The 25,100-nt window shown below is 35.6% G+C and overlaps 1 protein-coding gene across 1 annotated transcript in view; it reads right to left on the bottom strand.

Annotated features, from left to right (window-relative positions):
* Positions 1 to 25,100, bottom strand: part of LOC118747282 (titin homolog) — a 111,257-nt gene that overhangs the window by 42,826 nt on the left and 43,331 nt on the right. Inside the window, exons 5-6 of the mRNA XM_036481284.1 lie at positions 8,671 to 8,847; positions 7,772 to 8,536 (exon numbers count right to left, since the gene is read on the bottom strand). Coding sequence (XP_036337177.1) covers positions 7,772 to 8,536; positions 8,671 to 8,847 — 942 coding nt within the window. The remainder of the gene's footprint in view (positions 1 to 7,771; positions 8,537 to 8,670; positions 8,848 to 25,100) is intronic.

Below are 25,100 nucleotides of genomic sequence, written 5' to 3' on the forward strand. Positions count from 1 at the left end.
AACAGTCTGCAGCCGTTTTTTTTAAATTAATTTAGAACGGGAACATACTTCTTTGTGAAAAGCCTTCACAACGCTTTCAAATAAATCATTTGCCTATTTGAAACTTTGAGGCGCTTAAAGCAAGTGAAGCAAAGCTGCCACTTGGCCAGCCTTCATTCGTTTTAGTATATTTCAAATAATTTTTGACATTGGGCCAATACCTTTGGACTTTACTTGACTTGAAAATGGTATATCTGACAAATCAGCAAAAAAACAACTTCACTCAGATACTTGGAGAACTGTAGATTTTTAATTTCTAAGTTAAGTTTCTAAGTGCAAACAAAATGTATTCAACAAAGTGTGATTGTATATGACATTATTCTCAAAAGAACCATCCTATAAGATGCAAATTGAAAACAATTGTATGAATTTTGAATCGTTTGTTTATATCTTTTGGCCCAACAGTACCTTAAAAGTACCCTTGAGTTGTCAACCATACCCTGTTTAATACACCTTGAGTGCAAAGTGAGCCGCGAGAGAATTCTTTAACTTTTTTTTAATAAAACTCTTCCAAATATGCCTACAAAGTGATTTTTTGTATAAACGAAATTCCATATGGCAATCGAAAAATAAACTTTCAAATAAAGATAGTAAATAAAATAAACACAATCACAATTTGATACGCTTAAATACATTTACCGCCAATTTCTGTGTTTTCTTTACAGATTATTTGTAAAGGAATTGTATCAAGATTTTTATCAAGCAAAAGCTCCCATCATTCTGTGTCAATATTTATAAAATGAAAAGCTCTACGATTTCCACAAGAGGCGAACGGATTTCATTGTCACATATGAAAAATATGAATTTAAAAACAAAATAGCTTTTGCCTGCCGTAGCATATCTGCCTACATATGTCGGCTATAAATTCTGTGTGTCGCGGGTTCAGATGTCGGCAGTATTCAAAGTAGTATTTAAATGATAGAAAAAAAATGTTAATATACAAAATTTATAACTTTCGTATGAAATATTCAATTTGTAACCGCTTGTCAATAGCATTTTCAATCTTGCTAGAATTGCAATTCTTGATAAATAATAAAAAATTGACAAATTATAAAGATTTTTATTTTAACAAGTGCACAGAATCGGGCTGTTATTCCAACTATAATTTTTTATCCATTTTTAACCCAAACAAATTAAACGTTTACAATTTCGCGTGTACAAATATAAATGCTGATAATTAGAATAAATAGAAAAGGCAATAGATAATGCCAGGAGTAGTCGTTTCTAAGTTTCTATGTAAGTCAAGTCAAGTCTAAGTCTTGAATAACCGGGCTTTAAGTGATACTTTATATGTTCTTTGTGCATTAGTTTCATTATTTTGACAGAGATAACAAAAAATTGTATAGCCTAGTTAGTTATTCAATTCGGTTAAACAAATTGTTTGCATTGTCATCTCATAAAAGTGTTTTAAATTTTCGGAAATTGAAACCAGTTTATTTATTCTATTCTCCGGCACCGTGGCGTATGAGTAACTTTTTTGTGTTTGAAACTTAAAATGAATATATTTAACTTTACAAAGCTATATAAAAACTAAGTAAATTGGAGATTCCTTCCATTTAGTAAACACTAAACTAATTTCTGTATGTAGTGGTTGTTTTTAAATTATAATTGGCCTTTAGTGAGTAATCTACTAACCTCTGAACAAGGCTTAATTTCGAAAGGTCCTTTCAAAATTTTTTTACGGAAAGGATATGTATGTACATAAATCTGAAAAATTTTACTAAAAACAGCATTTACACTTTTTTGTAATCAACAATTTTAACTATGGTTTTTATGACTTTTTTTCAAACCGAAGATAAACTATTGATAAGAAATCTAATACAACACAATTTCGTTTTGATATCGACGTATACATATATGTACCTATGTAAGTAAGGCTAATTCACTTGAAGGAAACCATGCGATCATCGGATTTCTGTGTGAGCCTTTTATTAAAAATATTTAGCTCTATTTATCGTTGCTGTATGAGCTTTACAACGACATAGTCTGCAAACACAGCGCCTTGACTGGTTCGGTTATGTCATTCGAATATTTTCAATATCTCAAGCCATGAAAGTAACAAACGCGGCACTTGCTGCTGGTAGCAGTTGAAGAGGAACTTCCCCTCTGTCATAGAAATACTAGATGGAGAAGGATTTGGCTTTAGTTAGCGTCAGTTGGCAAAGAAGATAAACACCTGCAGTGGAATTCTAACAACCGCTACTCAAAATTTTCTTCGCCAAATTTCTCTAAATGAAAAACAGTCGGGCTAAAAGTATACAACGTGGAAAGGCAACAGATGCAATAAAGAATCAGCGAATCTTAGTAGTATGCGGGACATACCATAACAGATGTTGCATATTTTTAGGCGCCCTTGTTATTGCTTTGGAGATTTTTGGCGATCAAAATTAACGATGGCGAATGTTAGCATCCGGCTGCTGGTGAAATGAGCCAAAAATAATACATATCTGTACACAAACATACATACAAAACTCAGATGCTGCTATGTTAGCTGTGATTCGCCTCATATTTATGTTTATCCTAAAACCTATGTACAAATGTATTCCAAAGGCGCCACGTTGCTACGATATGCGAAAAATGTCTGCCCAACAGTTTAGGAAATACAAATTTCGTTTAAACATTTCATTTATGTACATACATATTTAATTGCACTGCTGTGGCTAAATATAAATGTGTCTATCGCAACCCGCTAGATATCCATGCCACACATACATACATACATACATAAAGAAACTGCATATGCACTTAAATATGTTTGTATGTATGTATATTACTTAATTGTAAGTTTATATGTTCGTTTATTTCAATATTTAGTTAAATGTCGACTACCGCATGACAGCTAATTTCGAAATGTAATTTATTGAATTTTTCGGCGCTGTATTTGCTTGAGTAGATAAAATAAATGATTTTGGGTAGACAGTCAGTTTCATGATAATTTTTGCGATTATTTATAATGGCAAATTGCCACATCGCAGCAGCAACGCCTAGTTTCTTTTGTGCGATTTTTATTGAAAATCAAATAATACGGATTAGTGACGTTTTTTGGTATACATACAAACATATGTAGTATATATATTTGTATATAAATTTGTGTATTGTCTTTGTCTGCGCATATGCGAACGCGTGCCATTTGTTTGTGTGGCACTTATCCATACAAAAAGGAAGATTTGCGTCATGCAAAAAAAAAAAAGGAAAACTTACGCACACAAACGCCAGAAAGAAAACAAAGCAAAACAAATAATGAACTTGTCTTGAATGCGTTGACATTTACCGGCTGCTGCGCCGTCACCTAGCTTGCCTGATGGATCGACGACAAAAGTTGCACATAAATGTGTAGATTTGTATGTATGTATGTGTAAGAATATACCCAGCAGCAAAGCAAACTAGTTCAGAACTGCAACCGAACTAGATTAAAATTAAGTGTTTTTTAAGTTTCCCAAAGAAATGCTTTCAACAGACTTTTTTAACATGGCGATGTCCTATGAAGTGGCAATTTCCGCCCTCTGCAGAACTTTAGCTGACGTGGGACAATAAGTTTTTTATAAGAACAAATGTTTAAGATTCGATTTTTGGATATTTTCTCGTTTTTTTCTTCTTTTTTTAAGGGGGATTCATTGTTTTAGTACAGAACTTTGCCTCCATGCGTTTTTTCGTTTGCATTTCTTTCCGCCTTTATACATTTACTTTTAATTTTACATGTTTGATTTTTGTTTACTTTACTAGCATATACCCGGCGTGCTTCACTATGCCTTAAAAGTATTTTTGTGTTGCTACTCCCTCCCAAAACTGTTATGGCTTCTTTCATGGAAAATAGTATAGCTTTGAAGAGCTTTATAAAGTGAGATTTTCAAACAAATTTTCTATTCCTGAAACATACTTTAATTTTATAGAATAAGGCTATTATTTAATATATTTTTGAATGCATTTAATACTGGAAATTTAATTTATGCTAATATAACTCGATTCTACACATCGTGCACTTTGTTAAAAGGTATATTCATTCTTTATTTAACACTTGACTGAATAAAATTTATCAAATAGGTGGCAACTAACGCTAAACAAATTTTTTCGGCAGTAAACTTTCTCAAGCCTTTTTAATTAGATACCCGTAATACTTCATTTAAATTATCCATTTAATAATTGAGTAAAATTTTTCAAACAGGTGGTAACCCTCCTCAAAAAAATGTTTGGCTTTAAACATTCCTGCGCCTCTTTAGTTTGATACTCATAGAGAAATATTTAATTTATCTCATAATTAATTAAAATTAAAAATTTCAAAGAGGTGGCAACCTTTCACAAAAATAATTTTGACTGTAGACCTTTTTAAGCCTCTTTCTTTTAGCAGCCATGTTGCGGTATTTATTTTATTTGAGCTCATAACCAACGATTTTGGAAGTCGAAGGTCTTCTCGCGAACCTACCTTCGAAATGTAAAGAAGTGTGAACTTTGTGAAATGTGAGGACCTATGATGACATCGCAACTAGCACACTGCAAGCAAGTTTCAATTGTCCCGTTCTGCAGCCGTTTTGTAGTACTTCTGTAATTTCTAGGGCGGAACCAGCGCTTTGCCAAACTGTCTCTAAATTTTGCTGCTAGGTGTACGAATGTATGCACCTAAATATATATGTATGTGTGCAATTGAATTGAATAATAGTCATTTATCGAATGGGTGACGGTATTGAAAGGAGACGTATGTTTGGGGTGTGACTGAGAGGCTCGCGTTCATTTGAATGAGGGTTTCTAAATAAATTGTATTGTTTGATGAAAGATACGCAAAATAAAGGCTTTGGTCAATGAATTTGAAACAAAGATTATATTTAAATTAGTAGTTTATAATTGAATACCTCCAGCGGTCGAGGATTATGACCCCAACGTTGCTGTTGCTTGACGGGCACCAAAGTTGTGGGCATTGAGTTCTGAAAAATGTTTTTTTATTATTAAATTAATTTGCGAATTTTACACAACTTTTTGGCCTAATACTTAAAAATGCGAACGTTGGTCCTATTCGGGCGGATTCCAGGTAAATATACAAATATTTATATATATATACAAATATATACATTTGCCAATATATCATCACATCATTGGAGTATGGAACATGCAAAGCAATTGCTAGAGAAGTCCTCGCAAAGAGTGGAGAGGTTGTGGCCAATGTTTTTTTGAACAAGCATGAAATAATCTTCCTCAACTCAATTTACATACTAAACAATTTTAAAGTCAGCAGTGAAAAAACACTCACTCCCATTCCTATTGGGGCGACTGCCGTTTGGCAATATTTGGATTTTCATTAGCTCAATCATAGAGATGGGTCATTCTCTAATTATATGCTAAGCGAAAGTGTAGGTTTACGCAATCAGAGAAATTACCCCAATTTTCTGATGACTGCTAGGAAGGGGATTGATCTCACTGTGACCTCCTTTGATCTAGTGGCGCGCATTCTGGTTGGATGATCTTAACCTATAACTTCTTTTTAGATCTCGGTATATGCAGCTTTGGCTGAACGAAACCCGTTCTACAGAAGCCTGCACGGCATTCTCTTAGATACACCCGCGATAGGTGGGAATCTGTCTGAAGATTCTTTGAATGAGTTATGTAGTTAGAGTGTATTGGTAGACAGGGCTTTGAGCAGACGCCTTTTCAATAAGACCATGAAAAGGGGAGCAGGCTCCGACTGAGAGTTGTATAACTTTGAATTTGAGATCTATAAGTCTGAGATAAGGAAAGCTAAGTGCACTTCTGCGAAAACGTGAAAGGTAGTCACGAATTCCGAATTATCTCTAGGAATTCCACTCTTCTAAAGTATGAACGGAGAAACTGGGCGATGGGCATTGTGAAGTCATTCAATATGCTTCTTAATGCTCATAACCCGCCTGAAATCAGCAGGTCATGTAGGTAGCAATTTAAAAAATCTGAATGAACACCGCCTGCTTTATATGATCAGTCTACATAAGTGTGGTTCCATGGGCTGCCTCCTATGTATGCGAGCACCTTAGAGAATCGCTGCTGACGCGTACTAGAGATATGAATTTCGATACGATACGATACCATATCGATACTTTTGACATTCGATACCGATCTTTTCTACTTGATAGTTTTAAAACGATATTTTTTGGAATCGAGTACCAGAACCCTAGTATCGTATCGAATGTCATAAACCCACATTACAAGGATAATGTTATTAACAATTCTTCCCGATATAAATTCGGCTTTAAAGAGCAGAAATTTTTAATATAGATTGCATGTGGTGGGATTTAAACACGCGGCCTCGGTATTTTGAGTCAACACCTCAATCTCTGCGTGATGTAATAATAATAATAGGTCGGCGCTTACACAATATGTTAGTGTTTGGCCGAGCTTCTCCTCCGATATGTCGCGTGTGCCTTAATGTTGTAGCACAAAGGGGTTTAGTTACAGTTTTATGTCGACTCTGAACGGCGATTGTATTTTTATGGGAAGCTATTTTTCATTTTCAAGGTTTGCGCACTTCTAACCACTACACCACAGCGGCCTATGTACGAGACTTATATTCAGATAAATTTTTTGGATTTTGGTATCGCTATTTGGAATATCGAGTCTTTTTATTCCCATACTAATGGGTTCCCAATATTTTTAAAGCGATGCTTTAAATGAGTACTATATCGTTACTTTCGGTTCGATATCGTGTCCCTGTGTAGTGCTGATAGCAGGAAACTTTTTATTTTGAACAAGCCGACAACCTACCTAGTAAAGTCAATTCGCGTACGCTGAATTTAGTGGTGGTAGTCATTTTTCTAGGTTAAGCCATTTAATCGAGTAATATCGGGCAGGACCGGTTCTTTCGATGGACCTGAAAATTTCGTGTTCGGGGATCGTTTGCTGCGAGGAATCCGAATTTGGCATTATTTTTGCGATGCGACAAATATTTAATACAGCTCTAATACAAAAAATCATCCAAAAATTACCGAAAACGGCTGAAAACTTTGATTTTTGCATGGAAATTACCCAAAATTTTCTTGGAAATAGATTTTATTATTTAGTTCTTTTTTATTAGTAAAATGCGTTCCTAAAAATTTTATCGCAATCAGAGCAAAAAAAAAAATTATCACTATTAAAAAATTTCGCAATTTTGAGCAGAAACCCCAAAATTTTGTATGGTTATTGCGCTTATTTATAACAAATTGAAATTACTTCAAATTTGTTTGGATAGCACAATGAAGAAGCTTTTCCTCGAAAAAAATTTGCTTCCATAAAATTCTTTTAACATATTGCACCAAGAAGTTTCTTCAATTGTTCAGGAAAAGTACTGGAAAGTTCAGACCTCAATATTTATTTAGCACTCTTTTTTTCAAACAAGCATATTAGAAACTTCATTAAGGCATTAAGGCGCTTGTTTTAATTAAATAAAAAAAATGTTCGCAGAAATGAAAATTTCCAAGGGTGATGTTGTTTATTAGAAAGCTGCACAAGTTGTTGATTGAACCCGAATGTCTATTTAAAAAGAAAAAAACAGAAACACAAAACCAAACAACAAAACATCCGGCGATGCATAAAGCACCTGCTATATTTCTACTCACACCAAATATTCACTACAACATCGAAACACTTTTATACACCCAAAAGAATACCGTACTCTAATTCACTTCGTCTTTTCAATTGTTCATACGTTGTGTACACTGCCCACTATGCTCGACCAGCCCTCACGTACGTACATATATAACTAGGTATGTACATATGTATGTATGTACCAACTCACCTCAATGGTTCGCTCAAAATACTCGAACGCCAACGAAGTGGTCTTCGCCGCCGCCAAGCTGTCAACACTTTGTCCATTGATCTCGTTCAATTGTTTGCTGACACTATCCAGACTGCGATTAATATCGCCCAGATCCGTTTTGAATTGATCCAGCTTGCCGAGTCGCTCCAGATGCGACATTCTCTCACTGTTGATCGCCTCGAAATGAATGCGCAAATTCTCCAGCAACTTGAGAATGCGATCGGTGTCGATTTCGCGTGCACCCGGCGGTTCCAGTGCACGCACTCGATCGATCAGCAGCTCGGATTGTGTGATTAACGATCTAAATTTATCCATGCAAGCATCACGGAATTTCTCGTGCTCGATTATGGTGCGTTCAATGTCCGCCACCTCACCGCCGCCACCAAATTGTTGCTGTTGCTGTTGTTTGGCGAAAAAGTCATCGATGTTGCGGCGCAGTTCGCTGATCTCCGTCAAGAATTTCAGGATATTCTCCAGCAACGTTTTATAATCGTAGCGTATGCCTTCCAATTTGGACTTCAATGAACGCAAATTACTAATGACCTGTTCGATTTTCTGCAATGATTCGGAATTCTTCGTTTGTATGCCGAGTGTGGTGTGTATGCGATGTTGTAGCTCGTCTTGTGCCTTGTCGATGTCCTGCAGGACATGCATCAGCTTCTCGTTGGTGATTGCATGCAGTTGGCGCGCATCAACGGATGATGAAGTGAAAACCGGATACAGTTGTGTATCCACTTGGGTTGTCTTCGTGGAAATGTGGTGCAAAAAAAAATTATGGAAAATGAGTAATGTGTGTGGGAACAAATATGTTGAATGGTCAAACAACAACAAAATTCACAGCTTATTGAATTTATTTTAAATTTTTATATACCACTCACCTCCTCATTGTCACTCATGATTTTCTCCAGTATGATTTCAACTTCACGTTTCTCCGCAATTTGCGTTGTCCAATTGTCTAGACTGGTTGTTACATCGACTTGACGCTTACTGAAACCGTTGAGGATATCTTCGACTGCCTTCACTGAGGATTTCGTCTCGAGATACGGATCCACAATCTACATATACATACATATGAAAGTGCGAGTGCCAGTATGTGTGAGCATGGTTCGGCGGGCGTGTAACGGATGGAAGGTTGTATGCGTGTGTGGACCCAACGTCGAACGGAGAGATACATCGTTTTGTGTTGAAATGACAGAAATAGAAGAAATGTTGCTTTTAAAGATTTTCGCTTATTTTCCTTTTTTAATACTTCTATTTATACATACAAACAAGAGTACATAAACATATACACACATTAGGGTGCATCACAAAAAAAAAGTTATATTTCGGAAATACATTAAGGTGGGCTAGATCGATTTGAAAACACCTACAATAATTTATTTTTTTTTAAATTCCGTTGATATTATTTTTAAACATCTTTATGCAGACCTTTTGAGCTTAAACTCTTTTAGCATCTGAGATGGTTTGTTATAAAAACTCTTGCTAAAAACTAATCTTTTTTATTAAAAAATCGATTTTTGGAGGTATTTTCAAAAAGGTCCAGCTCACGTAAATTTGATATTTTTTCTAAATATTTTGGCGAAATTCATATGGACTTATTCATAAAAAAATAAAATAGGTACAATTTTTCGATTTATAAATCAGTTGAAGTCTTCTTTATTTTTTATGAGTTCGGTTGTTAAAATATAATATATTTTATATTTCCAGTTTTTTTTTTATAAAGGATAACGCACCCTAATATACATATAAATGTATTATAAGTATATTTTGCTATTAATTTTGTTTTTCTTTTCCCTGTACTTTTATATGTTTATAAATACAATGTATACATATGTCTGTTAAAAGTTAGCTATTTGTTGTTGTGCTTTTAAGTGGTATAGCCATGCGTGTTCTCAAAACGCCGAAGACGCGTGCCGCTTCTAAATAAAATCTCCGAAATCAAAGCAAAAGGGAAACTGCATCTTTAGCTGCTCAGCTGGGAGTGATGGGGCTGTGGTGGCACATACATGCATGGATTTACACTTACAAATACAACAAGCATTAATCGGCAGATGCATATGAATACTCGAATTAGCTTTCATAGGGTCATAATTTATTAAAGTGATAAAAATGGTGTATTCATTATTTTTATGGACCAAGCAATTTGTTGTTTCTTTTTTTTTATTTGTTAATTTTTTATGCAGTGCGGATGGGCAGAGTTAATTAATAGTTTAGATTTTTATTTTATGTTTATAGAAAGAAAAATTGTTGTTTGTTGCAATAAGAAATTTCTCTATTGGGGTGAATTAATACGAATGTAGTGGGACTGACAAGAGAGTGGCTGGCATATTAATATCCTATCCATTAAAATTCTCAACACAGCACCAAATACTATGATTAAAGTGAGTTAAAGATACATTATTAGGTAAAACCAAAAAAAAAATATTTGAATAGATTCCGAACAGCGACCGGTGAAAAGCGAGTGGTCAGATAAAGACGAGGTTAATTTAGTTAATTTATCTATCCCATATATGGATACCACGCGATATGACCTAGAACCTGAACGGGATGCAGACTGTATCTCTAATCCTGCCGAAAAAAATCCAAAGGCATATGTTCCGCTTAGGACTGGCTCGCAGTCGCGCGTCTGACCCATACTTGACCGTTCTACCGAGCAGAAAGTAGTAAATATAAAATGCAAGATCAGTTCACTCTATCCACGGTTTGATGAATGAGGAACCTGGAGCTTCCAATGGCTCTAAGAGGCAAACTTTAGGCTTCCCACAAGTATTATAACGGCATACTGGGAAGCTGCAGAAGTAGAAGAGAGATAGAATCCGGCCAACACTTTCATTGCAATGGCTTCGTACTCCGGAAAAAGCACCTAAAATTTCTGGAAACCACTTTTTCGAGAGCTTAGGTAAAATTCAATTTGAAGGTCTGCTGGAACTCGCTAGAAAATCAGTATGGCTTAAAGACGTGCAGGGATAGGCACGGGTGAACCCATTCCTGGACATTACAATGGGTCTGTGTGGCCTCCGAGTGAACTCTGTTTCACAGCATACTCTGACCTAACCTTTATGCTATCCACGATTACAATTTTTATGAATAGGTTTTCGATTTAAGCAAGGAAATAGGACGCTCGCAAAAGGATTTTCTATCTCCGGTATTATCCTATAGGGAAAAAACCGATTGCTTTGGCAGAGTTAGTTTGCAGAGTAAAATTATTTCATATCTATATAAGCGGAACTTCCACAATATTTGGAAGTTATTAAGCTTTGATGTTTTATTGAGAGAAGTCCGGCTTGATAGTGGAATGTTAATTAGCTTTAAATTTTTGTACTGAAATTAACTGCCGAATAAAAGTCGTGTATCCACTGGAAAATCGGGTCTTAGAGTAAATACTATTTCAAAATTGTATGCTCCATAATATAAAATTATTCAATTTAGAAATTATATACTGAGAAGCTGTTAGTAGAAGAACCTTATAGTATTTACATAGATTAAAGCTTACTTGTACGCTTACTACGCTCCAGAAACAAATATTGTTGCCAGTTGCAAACTAGACTCAGTTTTTATTGGAATTTGAGTAAGGAATGAATCTGAAACCGAACATTGTAAGTACCGGGCCTGTATTTTCTCTTGGCTGCCCTGGTTGACGCAACTGAATTCTTTTCACAATGTACTATATGACCTTATTTTCTGGTGTGATAGTACTTATACAGTTAAATAAGTATATCATTGAACAAGTATTTTGGAGCGCTATGCAACTCTTCAATCACTAATCCTAATTAAAATTTATATAGTTACAGGTTTGAAAAAGTAGACGACTTCGTATTATTTGGGAACCAGCAGTAGCACCAATAATAATATCAGCCTTGAAATCCAATGGAGCATCACTCTTGCCAACAAGTGCTACTTTGGACTGAGTAGGCGATTGAGAAGTAAAGTCCTCTCTCGTCGTACAAAGAGAACACTCTATAAGTCACTCATCATGACTGAGGTCGGGTGTATGGCGCGGAGGCATGGACAATGAAAACATCCGATAAAGCGGCTCTTGGAGTTTTCGAGAGAAAGATTCTGCGAAAGATTTACGCACCTTCACGCGTTGGCGATGGGGAATACCGATTTGCCGATAATCTTTTGCAGATATTTATTTATTCATGGCCTTGTTCTATAGAATTTGTATACAATACATATGTATGTATGCATGTATACACTTTTATATATGTATGCACATATATATGGGTTCTGAAATATTTTGAATAGAGAACCGATGAAAGAGCAGCTGTTCAATTTTATAAATGTTGTTGACTTTTCCGAAACTGGTACTAATTAAATAATACATACATTCACATACATGCATACATACGAGTAAAACTTCTGTTTTTTTATGTTATTATGTATGTAAGTACGTATGTATGTTTATGCAAATACTTGTCAAATAGTTAATAAACTTGAATATTTTGTGAAAATCGCCAAAATAAACAATATCTTCGTGTTAGCTTTATATATTCGTTAAAGTGTGGGTGAGCATATACATATGTACATTAGAGTGGTCCAATTTTTGTATGGGGTAAAAAATTTCATCCTAGTAAATGGGGACCTCCTTAGTTTTTTCCTATCGCTATTTGTAATACTTATACCAGCTTTCAATTTGCAACTGCAACCAACACAGGGTGCGCAATGGCCTTGAAATGCGCTACTGGATTGCTGTGAAACGGGAAAAAATATTGATGATTTTTATAAAAAGCTACCGTTGCCATGACAACTAAAGCCTGTGATATTTTTTTAGACAATCTAAATTTGAAATGTGCGTAGGATACTTAACTAATTATTTGATTATTATATGTACACAATATTTTTTGAGTAAAATATGAGCATCATGAGCATCCTCTAAATTTATACTTGGAAACGTAAGGCGTGGTACCAGCATCTCTTTCGGCAAGAGGAAAAATTTTAGAAGGTGCCCCCAACCATATCTTGGAAATATTTTTTTTGGACCAATCTAGTGTACATTATTAGGGCGGGTTAATTTGTTTGGAACGATTTTTTCAACATCCTTTCCAACAGATTCGGTTTCTACATACAATTATTGGAAAATAAGTCCATTAGAGCAATGCTTTAAAGTAAATTTGGAGCCGACTAAGTTTTAAAAGAAGCTATCTTTAATTAATAGGAAGTTTATATGAAGACCAATATTTACTAAAGTATTGCGAATGCTATTTTTTAATACAAACTTGTACTTTGTGATTTTTTGATAGGAAGAATTAGTTGTTGACAGCTATTTAATTTATTTAAGGAATCGCAAGATGGCGCTACCGAGCAAACTACTCGTATAGTTAATTGTTTTCGGTCTTCTGCGCATTCGTTAAGTGTAAAGTAGGGATAACTCGATTTGTATATTTGTACATTTTGACAGTTACAGGGTGAGGTTGTTCGGACCTTTTTTCACTGAGTTGAACTCATTATCGATAACAATTTCTAGACAACAGCACTCTGTGACCGCCAAACTATACAAATCTGTACAAATGTACAAATCGTGTGATGCCTGCTTAAACAATAAAAAAAATTTGGTGTAAATACTTAGGATACACTGATGGAAATATTTCATTTAAATTAATCACTATATAGTACTCGACTATTAAAACAGTTGGCAACCTTTTCCAAAAATATTTTCGAATAAAGTAATTCTTACAAATCTCCCGTTCACACTCATAGTGCACGCTTAGTTAAAATAAATTTGACATTGAAAATGGATGGCAACCCTAATGAAAAATAATTCGAAACTATTTCTTTTTAACAAACAACATTAAAATAAGTTGCATAATTTGTGTATAATTTATGTATTTAAATTCAATTTTTCAAACAGGTGGCAGTCCTCTTCAAAATACTATTTTCAAACTAACACTTTCCTAAACTTTTTTCATCTGGCACTAATACTGTTGTACATATTTCAATTACCTAATTTACTTAACAACAAGTTGAATTTGGCTTTTTAAACAGGTGGCAACCCTTTTACATGTAGTCTGGAGAAAAAGCTATTTTAAATGCGTTCCGATTGATAGCTATTTATTTTTATTCATTTAAATTAATATATTGGGCCGCTGTAGTTAAGTGATTCGAGGTACGTACTACAACTCCGCGGGACGGTGGTTCTATCGCTGGCCCGTGCAAGATGTATAGTAAATTATAATTATGCAAAGTTTTTTATAACAGCGATCAACCCTCAGCAGTCATTGGCAAACCTCAGCGTGTATTTCTGCCTTGAATATTCAATTTTAAAAGAGACGGACGCTTTGTATTTTTACATTTTGTAATTCAGAATATAAATCTCCCTTAAACTGTGGGCCACCAATTTGCAAAACAATCACCCACAAATCGGAAAATAATTGGCTAATGGACCGCATTTATTAAACGGACGGGTAGTCAGAACACCGAAACAGGGTGAGGTGATTCTCACTGTTACCGCAGAACGTAGCTGCCGATAATCTTCTCCGAAAACGTTGAGAACATTGGCAATAAAATATCGGTCTGAGTTTACCAAGAAAACAAAAATACCACAATTCGGGCTTCCCTCCCTGAATGGAACGACTCTAACATTTTCTTCAAAGAGTCAGCCGGCTGAAGGGCGCTGCAGCACGGTCATAGTAATACTCTTGACAAGCTTAACGAATCAGGGAAACAATCAGTTTATATACCTCCTATGACAGATTTCAGGAAAAACTTGCAGGTGAAATTTCTTTCAAGATGGGATTGGAGTAGGGGCAGGATAGTCGAGGCAATAGAGAGGAACTGCGTTTGAGTACGAAAATCATACATTTTCTCAGAAAGTCAAGCGGCACTTCTGACACTTTCCTCACCGGTAACAAATTTCAAAACAGTCAGAGATTGAAAATGAGCGTTAGGCTCGGCGGCCGAGTTAATAGACATCACTCTCATCTGAGTTCTTGGCCATAGGAACATACATGGAAATGAAGAGGGCTGATGAGTTGGCTAAGGTCGGACCATCTTTTGATGAATCCGAATCAGATACTATAAATTGTCCACTTGGAGGTCGAGCCACGATAACGGGACATTGGCCCATTGGTGAACATGCAGCTAAAATGGGCCTTCCGTACAACTCTCGGTGCCGTAGATGTAAATTTGAGCGAAATAAAGAAACGGTCCTACGCTATTTTGTGAGTGCCTAGCATTGGCACGAAAAAGACAGAACACACTCGGGAGTTTCTCCATCCAAAATCTTGAGAAATCCAAATGAAAGGTGCAACAGCTCCATTAGTAAGACGTGGGGGATAGACTCCAGAATTATATATGTATGTACACGACGGTAGGTATAAAAATACCCTGGAGCCCTAGAAAATATCGCTGTAAGAATGTTTACGTTGCAGGAAATTTATTTACATTGCCCCAAGAATTATTTCTAGATGAACTACTTAAGAATGTAAAAGCAACAGTGTGCACAATATAGTATTGTACTAAGTACTTACGTATTTGCATACATTGGTAATATTCTTGGAATTAATTTACAATCGCATATATGTCTGTACATTAGGGTGGTCCAAAAAAGCATGTGCATAATTAAAGTCGTAATTTTTATGCTCTCACCTGCTAGGGTTGTTCTATACCGAAAAATATACCTATTTTTATGTTGAAAAAAATATATATACAAACATATATTTAGAGGTCGCTCAAGGCGCTTAAAGTAGTCCATGTATTTTTTATGGGGAAAAAACTAATTTGTGTAGAAATGGTATAGAATTCTTGAAAATAAATATTTTTCGCTCGAAAAACTCAACACAAATATTTATTTGACGATTTTTTCATAGCACCTATATTTTATAGGTCCGCCGAAAACACTCAGAAAATGCCAGAAAATGCATTGGGGGGATAAATAAAAAATCTTTAGTATTAAACAATTTTTAAATATACAATCGTATATTGCTATTGCCAGTCTACTGAAGAGAACCAGAGTTTTCCGATCGAAAAATATTGAGTTTCAAGAATTCCACACCACTGCTACGAAGATTTTTTTTCATATAAAACACTTGGAAAACTTTGAGCGCTTTGACTGACCTCTAAATATTTTTGGATCTAAATAATAGCATTAAAACTCCGACCTTACTTATTTTGGAGCACCCTAATGTGCATATGTATCTCCTGCACAAGCCCGTCAATGTAAAAACCATTTCGCTCAGTTTCGCAAGCATTTTCCCGCATTTCAACACATTCATCCAGACGTCTGTGGCCTGATGTGAAGTTAAAGGCTACTACTCTACAGGATTGTGCTTATTTTTAGAAACACTTTTATTGCTGCTGTGTCTATAGAAAGTTAGTATGTTTTTGCGTTTGTTCGTATGTATGTACATGTTTCTTCATTTTCCTATAAATATATTCTTGTACAGATTCAGCGAGTGCGTATGCATGCGTCTCGAAGTGGTTAAATCTCTTCAACTCAGTGAAACTCTTTGAATAGCTTCATCCTCTGTGCAGTGCAATGCTGCAATTTCTCGGCATAATTGTTTACTTTCACAATTTGTAAGCGTGCACATGTTGTATCTATATATGTATGTACATTTCTCCGAATCCATTTTCACTCTTTTATTTTTAAAGAGCGTGAAGTGGAACACCCATTAATTTTGCTGTGTATGATTTTAAAATGCTTGTAACACTTGCGTATATAGATATGTACATATATTCATATGTACGTGAGCAAGTTTATAATTTGATTCTGCTCATACAAAAAAGTGATTCATTTTGATCACTAATCCAGAAACTAATTACCATCAGACCAACCTCAAGTGTGGGCTTAGGGTGGATATCAAGGCGAGGACGTTTTCGGTGATTTGGTGTAGGGAGCCGACGTCAAAGCGATTTAACTAACACTGGATCATCCTCACGTTGAATAAACTAAAGTACTTGTAAATTTTACAGTTATATTTAAGTGAAAAAAAAAAATTTTCCTCGAAGTGAAATCTACTTTTTACTACTGAATCACAAAACGTATTGCTAACAGATCTCTTACACCAATTTGCCTTTCCACCACCAACTTTAATTGCTGGGAAAGCGCATAAGTAATTATGTGAGTACGTTCTGTTCAAAATATACTTATGTTTGGCCAACATGTCAGATATGGTCTCTAAGTGAAATTAATTTTCCTGTCATATTGAAATTAATTACAAATGAGTTGAATGTAGCAAGTGCTTTTGCTGTCTTTATGACACACTACTCTCAGCACGCTTTTTACTTCATTGTACACTGTGAGAATTTTTTGAACTGAGCGATTTTTTGAATTTGAACGACATTTGATTTACAAAATAAAAATTACTATTACAATACCATTTTAACAGATCTAGTACAAAGTACAGAAGTCTTAGACAGTGTTTGTTAGACGAGCTACGGAGATAAAAAAATATGCACTTAAGAAACTGCTTGATGGATGCGGACGCAAATTCCTGGGACGGCGCTTAGAGGTTGGTGATGGAACGAATAAATCGCGCCCTTCAAGAAAAGTGTCCAGTTCTGCTGAAGGAAATAGTAACTATAATTTCGAATGTAACAGTCGACGAGATCATGCGCATCGGGCAGGTATTTTGTGAAACATGACCGGACCATGTACCAAACAAAGCTCTTGAACTTGCACATATAAAAATGGGCATGTATTTGCCCACACCCTACACGTGTGTCTCGAGGAGGGAATTTTCCCAGATTCATGGAAGAAGCCAAACCTGACCCTACTACCAAAATCAGGCAACACTGTAGGTGAAAGCTTTTGGAGAAGATTATCGTAGCTCGGCTGACAGTCTTCACAGAGGAGGGCGGCGGATTGCCTCTGTACCAATTCTGCTTCCGCTAGGGATGCATATTGGCAATGAAAATTCAGTAGGTATATCGATATCGCGAATAAAAATAAAATATATACTAAAATAATATCTTTATATTGAATATCGGAAGCATCGGGAATATCGAAAACGAAATGGTTAATAAAGATTGGAAATTGGTGCAACTTTCTTTCTAAGTAAATTTGTTTGCTTCCCGAAGCTCAGTAATCAGCGGTTGTGCCGCTGAGTTGGGTGAACGTTCCAAAATCTGCTTTTTAATCGGTTGTTTTGCATGGAAAACATTCAGACTAGTGCCCCGCATGCGATGCCAAGGAAAACGCACACCCTGTCGTATTCACATGCGTTCGTGTCGAAGAAGAGCGGTCCACAATTAGTGCAGTAGTAGGGAAAACTTCAAACGCCAAAAATATAATAAACGAGATGCTAAAAAACTAGAACATCTGGAATGCAGTATGTAACGCCGTTAGAAAAACAGCAGAAATTGCGGCAAATTGAGACGATAAGACGGGAAGCGGACCGACAGCAAAAAGACAGCTTAGTCAGCAGCAGCGGTGACTAAGTCGCCGTACAGTTGGATGCAGGTTCTAGTTGTGCGCTGAGTTTGGGACCTGCTATGTAAAAGCCACGGATGAGACAATTTTCTTTTGACGACGGCCACGGCAAACATTTAAAGGACTACGATTTGAGGACATGCAACTGGAATGAACGGACACCTAATGGGACGGGTGCCTCTGCCTGGATGGTTGATGTCATCGTAAGGACAAAATTCAACATCACCGCAAATAGCCTGGTGCTTTGCGACGTCTCCGACGGCTATCAAACTCGGGTTTGGAATTTTGGTGGGAGAAATGCTGCCGCCGAGTACTTTTGTTTATCCCAGCTGGTGAACGTCTCTCCAAAATCCTCTTTCCAGCAAGATTTTTTTCCAGATTTTGCTCAATCGCGCTCTGAAGACAGAGATGAACGAGGTATCCAAAGACCTCTTTATGAGCGTTTCTCGATTTCCGAAAGGCAAGGAAGGGATATTTCTCGCCGGTTGGTAATATAGAACCCTAGGTTCAAGTAAAATAAGATCCATAAAGCTACCTAAGTGACTGTTTCCAAATCCAAAGCCAAGAAACCAAATCGATTCTTTCGTGATATGTGCATATGTATATGGAAAACATGGTTGTAATGGTTTGGACATTCGTACGATTCGAGGATCAAACAGCGACTCAAACTAATAATTGTTGCACGTCAATGTTCAGCTAAAAATGTACGACACAGTGAAAGCTCAATATTTAAAAGCTACAACCACAACATAGAGGAAGGAATGTTATTCCATTGTATTCAAAAATTATGCCGTCTCAAGAGCCACGCTGCGATCGGACGTAGAGCGTTCTATGTGGGTTCGATATGGGGAGGCTTAGAGGAAATCCGGGCATTTTTGTATAATAAAAAGAGAGAGGCCGAAACAGATATTGGGAAATGAGCTTGAAATACGATAATAAAAATGTCCGGAACGTTCATCGACTTACTATTGGTGTCAAGACCAGGGCAGACTCCCGTAATAACAACCGATGTTTTGAGCGTGCTGAATTTATGAAGAGAACATTTGCCTACCCTATTTCTTGGTAACAGCACTGACAGAAATGGAGAAGAAGAACCCGAATAAAGAAGAACAAAGCTGCAGGATCTGACGGTCTACAAGCTGAGCTATCCAAGGACGGTAGTGATGAGTGGATAAGGTGAATGCTAGGATTGAGGAACTTTTAAACTAAAAAGTGAAAGGGCCTACTGTTTTAATTGAACTAGTCCATTAGTTTGTTCAATATAGTGAACTAAACACTTCAATAAAAATGGAAATGTAATTTTAACAATTTTATGATATCTCGTTTTTCGTTGTAAGGGCCCGCTGATAAGAAACCGCTGATCGAAATTCGCGAATTTCATTGAATTTTCCATACTTGAGTTGAGTTGTCCGTATTTTTTGTTTAACAAAAGACTTTCGCTTTCAGATTTGATCGCATTTCGAAGACAAAATTTAAGAAAAGAAAATAAAATGCAGGCACTGCCGAGTTTCCAAAAGCACTGTTGATAGCTCTCATGGACATTTGAATCACCATAAGAAAGCCAAACATAGAAAAAGGACGGTAGACTAGTGTGTTTGTTTTTTACTTTACAGATTAATTAAATTTTCGGTACGTATGTATGTATATATAAGTTATAAAACATACATTTTTCATGTTCTGTAAGTCAGCTGCGACTACCGAATTCGTGAAATTAGGTGAAATATAGTTCAATAACATGAACGAACTATGACTCAGAAGAGCTAGTTCGTTAAGCTGAACGAACTAGAAGTGAACTAATCCTTAGGGTGAACTAAAAAATCCAGCTCTAGTGGGAAACTGATGTGGCTATATAGAACGACGTTGACCAATGCCACAAGCTCCGTCAGAATTAGGAAAGACCTCTCCGAGCCGTTTGCTACCAAACGGGGCTACAGAGGGGGAGACTTCCTTCCATCTGATTTCTTTAATCTGATTTTGGAGAAGATAATAATAAGCTCTACAAAACTAAACCAATAGTGAACAATTTACTATAAGAGCATGCAATTGCTGGCATATGCCGATGGCATCGATATCATCGGTAACAAGGACCACTGTTATGCTTCTGGTTGTCAACGAGGATATCCTATCATCAAAAAAAAACAGTCAGAGCATTCGTGCTTTGGAATCCACGCCACTGTTCACGGTTATAATTCCGAGAGAATTTCGTTTTCTTGGGAATGGCGCGGAAGCATGGTCAATGACAACATCCGATGAAGCGGCGCTTGGAGTATTCGAGAGAAAGATTTTGCAGAATATTTACGGGCCTTACGCGACGGTGAGTACCGCAGACGATGGAACGATGAGCTGCATGAGCTTTAGAATGACATGTACTGCGAATTAAAATTCAGCGATTCCGTTGGCTTGGCCATGTCGTTCGAATTGACACCGACGTTTCAGCTCTGAAAGTATTCAACTCGCAACCCACAGGTGTTAGTAGAGGAATAGGGAGGCCCCAACTGCAATGGAAAATACGAAGGGGAGAAGTACTTGGCTTCACTTGACATTTCCAATTGACGTCAGTTGGCACAGAAGAGAAACGCCTGGCGTGCTTTGTTAAACTCGACCAAAATCGCTTAGGCGGTTACAGCGCCAAATAAGAAGAAGAAGAAGAGGTTGTGACAGAGAAATTCTGTGTTAAAATTCGAATTTAGTGCGTTAAAATCTGTTAGAAATAGCTGGCCTTATTTCAGATAAATCAAAAGTTGAAAATTTGCTCAGTAGTGTAATTGATGATTATAGCGCCGCGCAGTGGTGCAAAAAACATGGTGTGAACTTGTTGATTTTATGTGGAAGAATTATAGAACAAAATCTGCGTTTGCATGCTACGACTATTTTGGAAATTAAAGGTATACTTGAAATTAATTCCAATACAAAAGAGATTATGTAATATTTCATTTCATTTGTTACTAATAAAATTTTTAACGCAAATAATTTTTGTGAAATTGGCGGTATAATCTCCCAACGGCAAAAAATATTTAATCGTGTCAAAATGGAGAAAATATCGTTTTGTAGAAAAATTAATTATGTAAATAATTTCAGGTGGAAGTACGAAGCTGCGACTAATCACTTTCGCATTATCGATTATTTTTGTTTTTTTATTAAGATTGATCAAATGCGGGAGTACACGGCGTATGAGTAACAAAATTTCCTGTACATATTTCATACAGCAAAAAATTATTGGGTTGTTTACACTTGCCTGGTTATCTGGTTAAAAATTGTTATGCGGTTCTGTGTGTTATTGTTGTAAACTTAATAAAAAAATACAACCACTTAACCAGATAACCTAATAACCAAGCATGTGTGGACAACCCATATTTAATTTAATAATCGATTACGAGAAAGTGATTAGTTGGAGCGTGGTACCCATTACAATGCAAAAGCTTTACTCGGTAGTTGGTGTAGAGTTTACTCCATATTATTCAAAAGACATATGCATAAATTATGTTTCTATCCTTTAACCCTTTTATGACATCCTTGGCACAGATGTACCAATTCGAATTTTGAAAACGGATTTTTGGTATTATTTATGCATCTACAAAGCTGAAAGTTTATTAATGCTTCATACAGTGTGTCCAGTATATGCTCATACTCACTTGTCAATAAAATATATTAAAATAAACCTAGTAAACTGGATTAAATTTTATTTTAAATGCCGTATGAAAATATTACTTTAACGATGACATAGTAAATATATATCGTCGTTTAAAGTACAAAAATGCAAAACTCTGTATCAAGAAAATGCAAAACCACGTATGTGAGGTTACATAAATTATAAAAACACTCATATTTCTAAATGGTTCTCTGTTTTATAAAGCAATCGCATTTCTGGCTAGAATATTTCAGAACGAATAGATAAGGATTGAGCCAAGAGTTTGTGTGAGCAAATCCAATTTGTGGCAGAAAATGACAGTTACGCGGTTTTGCAGAATGACGATGCGCGGATATGTGTTATATTGGCGCATAAGTTCTCTTTATGTCGTTATGACGGACAAACTTTCCACAACTTAAAAAAAAAAAAATGATTCATTCTCAAGAAGGAATGGCCCAAATTTCACCTGACTGTATTCCGTTGAACTTTTTTATTTAGGGTTATAATCTGCAGAATCTTAGGGATTACAAATAGGGATTTTAAAGCAGCTGTCCTCTACTTGTAGGAGAATATACCAATGGACCTGCTGCGTGACGAATGAAACAGTTTTGAAAAGAGACTTAAGGTACGACCGTACACATAGTGCGGAAAAGTATTCTTTGGATGGATTCTTATGGAGAATACCATGGTGCGGCATACCCAGCGGAACCATTTCGTACTTTATTTTTAACGTGAAGAAATTGATTTCGAATTGTGAGTGAATATTCACATGCATTTTATTCAAGAAGAAAATTTTATGTATGTATATAAACATAACATTTGACAAGAATTTGGCAAGAAAAGAAAAAATAAAAGGCATTAGCATTTGCCGGTTTTGACACAAATAAATTAAAAATTTTGCAGCGAAGTGTTGTGCCGCTACAGTTTCAATGCGATATACCAAAAAGTAACACGCCGTGTCGCGTAGTGCCGCTGCAGTGTCGCGTCGCTTAGTGTGGTCGTACCTTTAAGCTTGTTGTGGCAAACAAAGGCCATTTAATAGACTAACTGCCTTTTAAATCAAATCTTTAAACTCAAAATTATAATTTGAAACCGTTTAAACTTTTCTAAATATAGCTTTTAAAAACTACTTTGTTTTTGTATGAACATTTACTGGACCCACTGTACATTTAAGAATGAATTTATGAATTTTCTTAAATCTTTGTATAACTCGTCATGTGGGCATTTAAGAATGTATTAATGTTATTTTGGATGTCGTTGCATCAAAGACTAGTAGTATTAAAAGGCATATGCGACGTTCCATGTCAACCGGAACAGAGCTGCATAGTATTTATGTACATTCAAAAATTGACAAATGTTCAAGAGCTGAAAATGTTTGTACACTTTCGCTTTTTTAAAAACAGTGTGGCCAAATTTGAAAAATTTAATATAGTGGCGTTATCAAACTCACGAGCCGACAAATAATATCATTAATAAAATTTACAAAACCTTACAAATTAAATGAAAGGACATTGTTTTATTCTTTTTTGGAATCGCTGAATACAAATCAGGTGTCAAATTTTAAAATATCAAAATGGCTGATTGATCGAAAATGGAGGGCGATTATTTCAAAATTAAAAATTTTTCCTCGCAACTTGAGTTTCGGGGTTTTCGGGATTGCTTAACTCAAAGCGGGTTTAGGATTTTAAAAATTCTTAATGGGCTATCCATATTGGATCTACCATTTATAATGGAAAAATTCAAATCGAATACAAAAAAAAAAAATTCAATACGTACATGGCGTATAAGTTTCTTATATGTGATGAGAATGTTATATATTTAGCAACAGACGTTTTCGGAGACATAACAAGGAAATTGAACTTTATTTACAACAAAGTAAAACCCATTTGTTGTGCGTTAATTGTGTACAGAAAATTGGCTAGCGAATATTAGTTTACTTGACGAAGAAAAGCCTCGCCAAGTCAACCGATCAAAATAGAGGCAGACCAAAAAAATCTATAGACGAGTGCTTGGCAAAAAAAGGAAACTGACAGATACTTCTGAAACTATTGCGTTGGGTCTATAGGGGCTTTGGCGCTTGGTTCTGGATTTTGGTTTATCAAATAATATAATATCGCCCTAGTCATTATCATCATTGTGGCACCCTGTATTTATATTTATTTTAAAGCGTTAGTTGTTGCGACGCTAGATTTTTTAGGTATGCAGTTTTGTAGTTCATTAAATTTTAGTAAACAAAGTGCAAGTTTGTAGTAGCAAGAAGTTGCCGTTGATTTTTGGCAATTATTTGTTCATGCATTTTCTTCCATACAAATAATGTTGGAAATTTTTTTTTTGTATGGAGAAAATGAGAAACACCTTCAAAAAAAGAAAAATGCGAAAAAATTTTAACTTCGTTAAAATAAAACTGATTTGGCTACAAAACTGCATACCTAGAATGTTCCAAAAAAAAATCGTATTATATAGTTCAAACTTTTAATATAACTTGGTAGAATTTCGCTAATTTTTGTACAAAGTTTAAAATTTTGACTTACATGATTTTCGTTAGATAACGAGCTACAGTCTCATGAAAAGGAATAATAAAAATAAATAAACGAAAGGTATATGCTATGGTGGGGAGCAGTGGGAACCATAGACACGATATAATTTTTGAAAATAGAAATGACATCAAACTCAGGGCTGCCAACTTGGCTCAAACCGTGCCATTTTCGGCCCAATTTTACTTCAAATGGCACTTAATTTTTCAATTTGGCACAAAGTACCAAAATGGCACTTTTGAAATATAATAATTTGTCAATAAAGTTTTGTGAAATCCTTTGCATGTACTTCTTTTTCTCAACAAAAATTTTCTAATTCTATACTGTATACAACTGGTTTATCTTACTAGACACTGGACTTTTTTTAGGAACGTGTTTCCAATTTTAATGCAAAATGGGAAAAACTAAAAAGAATGGCACCTTTTTTGGTACTTTTATTTTTTTATTTGGCACATTTTGACACTTTCACCTACCAAGATCCTTTTAGGATTCATAAGGGAAGACGAAGGTATATTGGCCACACTGTGTTGGGAACTCTCTCTCTTTAAGAGATACAAAAGATCTTACAAGTCTCGGTGTCTAACTAACTAAATAGCGAAAGAATGCTTAAATTTCTCTCCCCTATTTATATTTTCGCCACTGTATACGGAATAATTCAAAAGATAACTAGGATAACATTTCACTAAGTTCAAATTATCCTCTAGAAACGAAAAATGTTCGTTTACCCATAGTAGAAAATATTCGTTTACTTAACTTTAGTGTAAACGAACCGTT

This window comes from Rhagoletis pomonella, unplaced genomic scaffold, assembly GCF_013731165.1.
Source record: "Rhagoletis pomonella isolate Grant_MI unplaced genomic scaffold, Rhpom_1.0 Rhpom_scaffold_00011, whole genome shotgun sequence".
In the NCBI taxonomy this organism is placed as follows: Eukaryota; Metazoa; Arthropoda; class Insecta; order Diptera; family Tephritidae; genus Rhagoletis; species Rhagoletis pomonella.